General features: G+C 40.4%; 1 protein-coding gene across 1 annotated transcript in view; it reads left to right on the top strand.

Moving 5' to 3' along the window:
* The window catches only part of rcor2 (REST corepressor 2), an 8,744-nt gene extending 4,333 nt beyond the window's left edge, over positions 1 to 4,411 (top strand). Inside the window, 9 exon segments of the mRNA XM_043243295.1 lie at positions 11 to 172; positions 531 to 655; positions 738 to 804; positions 1,308 to 1,547; positions 1,828 to 1,905; positions 2,181 to 2,238; positions 2,760 to 2,977; positions 3,116 to 3,287; positions 3,290 to 4,411. Of these exon segments, the coding sequence (XP_043099230.1) occupies positions 11 to 172; positions 531 to 655; positions 738 to 804; positions 1,308 to 1,547; positions 1,828 to 1,905; positions 2,181 to 2,238; positions 2,760 to 2,977; positions 3,116 to 3,287; positions 3,290 to 3,480 (1,311 nt within the window). The 3' untranslated portion in view covers positions 3,481 to 4,411.
* The last annotated feature ends 4,492 nt before the right edge of the window (positions 4,412 to 8,903 follow it).

Here is an 8,903-nt window from a genome sequence, read left to right as displayed (position 1 = left end):
CTATCAACAGGCTCTTGGCATGCTTCTGTGGCACAAGCATGATGTGGAGAAGTCACTGGCTGACCTGGCCAACTTCACTCCTTTTCCCGATGAGTGGACAGTGGAAGACAAAGTTCTATTCGAACAGGCTTTCAGCTTTCATGGCAAGAGCTTCCATCGCATCCAACAGATGGTGAGCGGGTGGGATGGAGGCAAGATGGGTTATATAAGAGTCATCTGGTGCTCTCACATCTGCCTGCAACTCCAGAAGAGCAGTCGTCTTGAGATACGGCCCAGTGTAGAATCACACATATATGTAGAGAGGCACAGTGAAGTCTCTGTCAACATGTCTCGTCTTGGTTTTATCCATTACAACATGGAAATAATTTGATAATGTTTCAAAGCGTCATGTGCTTCGGTGGAGGCAAGAACATCTGACCTTTTGTGCAAAGAAGTTCAAATGCTCAAAGTCACAAATTTGATACGGGACGTCTTGTTCTTTCTCACTGTACATGCTTAGTCATAACCATCTGTTATTTTTTATTTCTCAGCTTCCAGACAAGCTGATCTCGAGCCTGGTGAAATACTACTACTCTTGGAAGAAAACCAGAACCCGGACAAGCGTCATGGACCGCCAAGCACGCAAGCTCCTCAGCAAGAGAGAAAAGGATGAGAGGTAAAAGGAGAGCAAAAGAGAGAAAAAGATGGAGAGAAAAGACAAAGAATCGTTACAAAGTGTGTATTTTTGTTTCTGCCAGTAACGATGAGATTGAGGAAGGCGATCCAGGCAGTGACAGTGACTTTGAGATCAATGCCAAGAAAGAGGTGCAAACAAATAACTAAACTCCGTATCAAGCTATTCAACACAGTATTTAGTTTGTTCTTTGATAATAGTTATTACACACAGCTTTTAACTCTTAAATATTTGAGATACTAACCCCTGGTTTCAGAGACAAGGTTTAGGGATAGTCTTAGAGTAAAATGTAAATCCGAGCTGTTTCGGCTGAAACAAACTTGTGCTGACTGATCCACAAAGTGCCTTTGTTTTGTTTTAAGATACAGTAATGATTTTTTTTTCTAAGGCATGTTATGACTTAAATGCACTAATTGAACTATGGCCTGATCCTGGCCATATCCGTAGGCTAAGCCCTGTCCACGAAACCAGGCCTAAATGGAATATGAAAAACAATCAGCAGTGAAGGCAACAATTAGTAATTGACCGGTCACACAAACACCTGTTTTAAATTCAAAATATGCATGAATCTTAATCTTAAAAAAATACCACGTGAGCATGACTGCGTTTACACCGCATTTGTGCTGCTTTTCAGGCGACAAAGCAGAGCTCTGGAAACGGAGGAGGAAGTGATAAAGGTTCAAGCAAGTCTGGACTGACTCGGAAAGAGAACCAGGGTGCGCAGTACCGCCACCACCCTCTTCGAGCTCGCCGCAGGCCTCCTAAAGGCATGCACCTAGAACAGGAGGACATTGTTGCTCTCTCAGCATCCACTGATTCAGGAGCTGTTAGTCTCAGACATCTGGACACTCAGTTAGTGTCACTGAAGAGACAGGTAAGGAAATCACAATGGGTGGATGGTGGTGTGACTCGCAAGTGTGTGTGGAGATTGTGTGCTACACAAGGAAAAATTGAACAAGGAAAGCGTTGACATTACAGAAACACATTTTAGAGCATATTAAAATAGAAAACCGTTCATTTATATGCTAATAACATTTCACAGTATTAACGTTTTTATGTATTTTGAGCCCCAAACTCTGACCCCCAAACTCTTGAATGGAAACAGGACTCCGCAACAATTACCGCTTCAAACATTTTTGCCTTTTTGCTTTTAGGTCCAAAGCATCAAGCAAACCAACAGTGTTCTCAAGCACAACTTGAGTGATGGCATTGACGGCTTAAGACCGTCAGAGGTACGTTTCTACCTGCATTGCTCTGACATACAAATTACAAACATTTATCATTAACACTACATTAAGAAACTGGCTTAAGTAAAAGTTAAAAAACAAGACATTATTAAATCCATTTAGTGTTTTGACAGTTTGAATGTACAGGATTAGTTTCTGGGATACAGATAAGGCCTAATTGCTAAATATTTTTGAAGTACAAGTTTGCCTGTAAGTAGATTCTGGGCATAACGCCAACGTTATGCTACATAATTTTTCTCTCTGTGCTGCATTTCCGTCAGCCCACCCAAAAAATCAACTCTCGCTGGACAACGGAGGAGCAACTCCTGGCTGTTCAAGGTAAGCTGGATTATTATTATCTTTAATTCCTATGATCCCTGAATATACATGTAGCGTTTTAAAACTAATGGTTTTAGTTTTCGGTGAGAATAGCATAGAACTTTAACTTCAGGTGTTCTTTGTTAAGTTGAATTATCCAGCTAACAAATGAGTTAACATGGTAAAATGTATGTTACAACTAATAGCTGTAATAAAAAATTTGGTTTCAGGCTGAATTTGTAAGTACATCGTTACCAATATTGTCTCTTTTTGACAAAGGGGGATTGTTCTAACCTCGCAGTGATTACATTTATGTAGAATTCTTATTGTTTATGGGATATTACAGTTTTTATGATCAGTTATTGATCTTTGCACAGTTTCCCGTTTCATGCTGATTTTTACTAAATGCGTGTGCATTCACAGCAATACAAAGATAATTCCTGAATTCTTACAAAAAAATCATTCCGGTTGATTATTTTCGTTGAATTTCAAGCATTTCGGTTTTATCAGCTACCTATTTTTTCCCTCCGCATCCTCTCCAGCCGTCAGGCGATACGGTAAAGACTTCGCAGCCATAGCGGACGTGATTGGCAACAAGACGGTGGCGCAGGTCGGCTCGTTCTTCGTCAGCTACCGGAGACGCTTCAATCTCGAGGAGGTGCTACGTGAATGGCAGGCAGAGCAGGAAGTGGCGCAAGGGGGAAGCGGGAGGACCGTGAGCATGGAGCTGAACGGGTCTTCGGGAGCGGAAGATGATGAGGTGAGAGAGAATGAGGAAAAAGACAGGCTTTTGAACAGAACGTGTTCCAGCAGGCAGGGCTTATTTATCTTGGAGATGTAGAACGGTTAACAACGGAGGAATTCACCTTCTCTTTCCTGTCTTTCTTTGCGGTTGCAGGTGAAGATGGACGGTGTCTCTCCGCCTCACTCTGACAGTCCACTGCCCACTTCTGATGCTAGTGCGGCTGGGAACCCCAACTCTGCCCAGTCCTCCCCACCCCTCACTCAACCTCCACCCTTACTGCGGCCTGCACCCCCCTCAGCACCCCCCAGCCTGCTGCGCCAGCCTCCCCGCTTCAGACGCGACCTCTACAAAACCGGACGCCCCACAACCACCCTCCCCCTCCGCTCATCAGACCCGCGGTGGCGTCCTCGCTCCACCAGGGGGCACTGAGGAACTCTCTAAGTTCCTCTTCCTCCTCTGCCGGACAGCTGCCGCCCTCACTAGTGGGCCTGAAGGTGGAGTCCCCGCAGTCTCACTGATCGCCGTGTAGTATTTGCCCTTTCATAATGATTTCCCACACCCAAATAGTCATTTAACAGAGAATTTGTTTTTAAATCGCTGTAAAAGGGCAACGTGTAGTAACGCCTCTCAAAAGATAGGGAAAAAAAAACAAAGCTGGACATGCACCAGCTATACAGTGTCATCCGATTCTCCACTACAGGACCAAGGAGAAACCTCCGTACTATACATGCATATAAACCAGAAAAAAAACCAAACCAAACCCTACTGCCCCACAAACCCATCTGTCCTCAGGTTCTACAGCTTTACCTCGTGAACAGTCTTAAGCACAACAGCTTCCACTGCAATTACAGCTATTGAATCACCTTCTGTAAGTAAGCGGAAGTTGGAAGTTTAACCAAAATTGTGGGGTAAAAACCTTATACACTGGAATTAAAAACTGCCACGAAACAGACTCATTTGAGTTCCTTCCATCATCTCTATGGCAACAGCAACGTATCATCTAGTGTGCATGACTACAGAGGCACTAGCGAGTGTTCTGAAGTGCACCTGGTGTCAGGAAACTGGGAAATTGTGTAAGCTCACTCTCCCATTGAAGAGCCATGTCGATAGTCATACCGGGTGAAGCGGTTTTGTTGTTTGTATAATTAGGTCCTTAAGATATTGTTAGGTAGTGAATTTATGTAGTACTAGTTAATATTGACTAAGCACTAAGTGATGCAAAATACTTGATTTTTTTGTTGCAACTCTGGAATACACTGATTTCGTCTCGCTCTTAAAGGCACAAACACAGAGGCATCAAAACACTAAAGATGATTCCCGAGGAAGCTCGTGCAAGAGTTCTCGTTTCTTCCAAAATGTTGTATGTATGTGAGAACTGTTTACATGTGAACTGGATTTGCTTGTGACTATTTTTGTTTTAGATTTTTTTTTTTCAAAATAAAGTGAAAATGACCAAATGATTTTGTCGTTATTTGCTGCAGATACAGTGCCCTCCAATGACACCCTCGGTAAATCTGAGCTAATGTGGCTGCGCTGGTTATCCTTTTGATCTCAGGAAATCCTAACCTATCGTGAAAAAAGTTTATCAGTAAAATATCTCTGAAATATATTGCCATTTGTATTAACAGTGTTTTAGCATACCAGGGAGATGAAATTTAATTGTCCAGCTATGAATTCTTGTTCCTGTTCTATTGTAAATATAAAGAAAGCAAAGGCCAGATCATAATCATCCATCACAAGGAGTAAAACCAAGCAAAAAAGTTCTGATGTGCAGAACAAGATTATTGAGCTTCTCAAAATAGTTGCTGTAAGACAAAAGCTAAAGCATTGAAAAACTACTAATTAAAGAGTTTCCAATAGATTAAAGATGTTACAAATCTTCCTGGAAGAGGACATGTTTCTACTGAGGAGGAGAGTTTGAGTGGCCAAACACCACAGCTGGAGAATAGTAGAGATTGGATGAATCTAGGGGTCAAAAAGCCTCAAAACAAATTAAACAGTCCCTACGTCACCGCATGTTGTTCAGGAGGGCTTCAAGAAAAATTCTCGCTCATCCAAAAAGTCTAAACCTGTCTGCCTCTGTAAGATCTCTCATAATGGGCCACAGTTGGATCTTTTATTGGGACAGTAATCCAAAACAAACATCAAAATCAACACAGAAGTGGGTCTCTGAGCACAAAATGAAGTGAGCCCTCAGTCCTCTGACCTGAACCCTAGAAAATGAAGTGAACTAAAGAGAAGCACCAACATGGAGCTGGTGTTGTGAAGGATCTGGAGACATGAAGGAATGGTTTCTGATCTCTTATCAGGTGTGCGACAAGCTCCTCAGGCATTACAGGAGAAAACTCAGGGCTGCGTTCTTGGGAAAAGGACACTGCAATAATAGGGTGCCAATATCTGTGGCCAATATGAGCTAGAGAAAGCATTTATTTCACATTAAGACCCCAGTTGTTTTACTTCAAGGAAAGGTTATAGTTTTGTGATTTTTTTTAAATGGTCAAAAGGATAAACAATGACGATTGCTAATATTTACCAAGGGCGCAGATATTATTTTACATGAAACACTTACCCTACCAGTCGGCACGGGGCCTGTACCATGACGGTAGTTGACTGAAGTCAGGGTTAGAGGATTAGTTTTGAGTTGACAAAACCAACGCACACAGGTTTTGTTGGTACCCTGATGATGATCATCACTTTTCTGTCAGCTCAGACTTTGATACCGAGTTTATGGTGGACATGCACATGAAGAGCGATAGTGACAAACAGCCCTGAAACAATATCTGCAGTTCATTTTTTACAGAAGAGGGAGTCATACCAATACAAATGTAAAAAAAAAAAAAAAAAAAACTTGTACATGTATGGTAATGTATAGTATCTGCTGATTCTGAAGCCGATTTATATTACAGATTACATTTATAATAATTATAATAATGACCTTAACAGTAATTAAACAAATTGCTCGTCTAAATGAGGTAGGGTATAATTATAATATGAATAATATATAAACAATATAAAATAATCCCTGAAAGCCAGACAACGTGTCTTCAATTTACTGTATTATGTACTTACCTTTAATTTAGAGCAAGATAAACCGGGGAGCGACTTCATTGTGCGAGAGATGGGTCACTTCGCTCACAGCTGATCGGTCCAGTTCCTGTTTGAGATCTTTTATCCAGAACATTGCCCTGCCTTAGAACAGGTTAGCCGTGGAGCTTAAGTTATGATGACGAACATCCCAAAATCATTAAGTGGCTTGGCGAAAAAATAAATCGAAACTTACCTGGCTAGCCAGCTAAACCTGCTTCAGGGTAGCTGCATTTAAAATTGAACTGTAATGTTTCATCTGGCCAGAGGAGAACTTGCCTCCCAACTGAGCTTGGTTTTTTTCCCCCCATTCTGCCACAGAAGGAGTTTTAGTTCCTTGACGCTGCGGCCTCTGGCTTGCTTAGTTGAGGACACTTCATTTCTAGCGATTATCGTCGATTTGATTACAGAAACCGTATTGAAACGGAGCTGATCTAGGCAATGACATCTCGGGAGCTGAAAATCTTATTTCTAACCCATTAACCACATTTAACATCAGTTTAAATCTCTACTGTTTTCTAAAGCCCAACACGTTAACGCTAAGATCATAAATAAAAAATAACAGTAAAAAAACTTTGAGAATCTCAGCCATGTTTCAGCATCTATGGATCGTACTGAACGAAGCGTATGTTGTGTTTATTGAGATTTCAGGCGTGCTTCTAGTAACTTACAGACTTTGAGATACGAGATGTCTGTCAGGATTTCAGCTGCACTCGCCGTGTTTTTGTTAGGGGTCAAAATTAATCACTTGGTTATTTTACAAGCTGCAATAGTTTTTTTGTTTTTGTTTTTTTTACTGACTCTTTACAGTTCTTTAATTTGTTCATTTTTGGCAAATTACATGAAAACCATGGAGTGACCCGCTGACCCTTAACACCATGGTAGACAAAAGTTTTACAGCTTTTCCAAAACACACCTACACATACATGACCCCAAATGAGAAAAACATCAACACACAATAAAAATAGCAAATATCCTAACCAGTATTTAAAGCAGCTTAAATTTGGGTCAATTTGACCCCATCCCAAAAGTAAGGGTTGAATAGAAAGATAATTTCCAGGTAATATTTGATATCTTAATATCAATCTTATTCTTATGCTTTTCAAATGGTATAGATCATTTCTTTAAGTTAAAATATCTAGCAGCTTTTATAATTCAGGATCCTCAAAACGTTGTTTAGAAAAAAAAAACGTACCTGGTTAGGGTTCAGTTGTTACTCTATGCCAGTTACAAACAAGTACATCAAGACCTCAATATACCTTCAACCTCAGAACATACTGCATCCGTTTTAATACAGTCAGCTTGAATTTAATTGTTTTATTACTATCATTGATCATAATCATCTTTGCACGAAAAGAAAAAAAACAAACAAACATTTGGTGTATTTCTATGTGAACCCCCCTAACCCAACAGCAAAGAGTCTGACACGAAATAATAAAATTACAGCAACGAAAAACCTGTGTGAATAAAAATAATCAACCCTGAAGAAAAATAAACAATACTTAAGATAATTGGATCCCCAGCACCTTGAACAAATGATCATTTGTGAGAACAGCAAAGTACATGACAAAAAAAGATAATCATTATTTTCTATGAAGATATAAAACACACATGTGCACAGGTGTCCCCCAAACTGGTGACAACTTTTTAAGGAGATCTGATCCCAACCCCCTTCCTCTTTACACAACGACAGAGGTGACGCTGCACCTGATGTCAACTAGAGGATGCATGCAAGCATGTACAGCTCAGCAGAAAAGGATGGAAACACACTGTGACTCTCTAGCTCATAGTCAGTGTATCTTTTTTACACTCTTTTTTAATGCAGACGCATCTCCACGTTGGCTCCCATCTGTTCGAATTACTTATCTGCTTGTGCGAGAATGGCATCCAAACTGATTTCGATAGTTTAAATGAAAATGCCAACAAAATATTGGAATCAAGAATGCCAATATTTGACTTTTCATGGCAGGTACTCGTTGTCTCAAGGCTACGTGTTAATAGTCTCTGCGTTGAATATGAAACTAAGCAAGCCTTTTGGTTATTCTGATATGACACTCCATCATCTCTCACACGCACATACACATTCAATCACAACACGTTTTCATAAAGAGTGTACCATCAAATGTGTAACGCCAAAAAGTCACCTGCAGACGAGACCGAGGTGGAAAGTTCTTGGCTTGAAAAAAGGTGATGTATGCAGAGAAGAGCTCGACATCAGTTTCTTAGTCATGAAAACGGCATGGGAATGATTAGTTGCAAAGATTGAGTCCTTTAAAGTCTTTTCCAGTGACTTTGTTTTTTTTTTTTAAGTGTAAGGAGAGTACTTGCTGCCCCATAATCCTTTGTGACAAAGCGGGGTGAGAGTGTGAAAGGTTCAGCGGGAGTCATGTGGTGCTTTTTCAGACATTCTTTATACAAAGGCATAGCACGATCAATAACACAAGACCACAAATAATAAAAAAAAGGGGAAAAAAAAAGAAAAAGAAGAATTTGTTTTTCCTAGGAATAATATTAAAACATAATAATTGGTAAATACAACAATTAAACATTTAATTTCTATAAGAAAATAAAAAGGCAACAGAAATTCACCCATTCCAGTGCAGCAAATCTAAACCCAGCCGATTAAGAATTAAAATCATCACCTTAATCTGAATTTACAATCCTCTCAGTACTGATCAAGTTCTGGCCCTTACTGAACAACGGCGAGGCGTAACCCTGTCGACAGTAGGAGAGAGAGAGAGAGAGAGAGAGAGAGAGAGAGAGAGAGAGAGAGAGAGAGAGAGAGAGAGAGAGAGAGAGAGAGAGAGAGAGAGAGAGAGAGAGAGAGAGAGAGAGAGAGAGAGAGAGAGAGAGAGAG

Source organism: Puntigrus tetrazona, chromosome 7 (assembly GCF_018831695.1).
Source record: "Puntigrus tetrazona isolate hp1 chromosome 7, ASM1883169v1, whole genome shotgun sequence".
In the NCBI taxonomy this organism is placed as follows: domain Eukaryota; kingdom Metazoa; phylum Chordata; class Actinopteri; order Cypriniformes; family Cyprinidae; genus Puntigrus; species Puntigrus tetrazona.
This window is presented reverse-complemented; position numbering and strand designations above follow the sequence as displayed.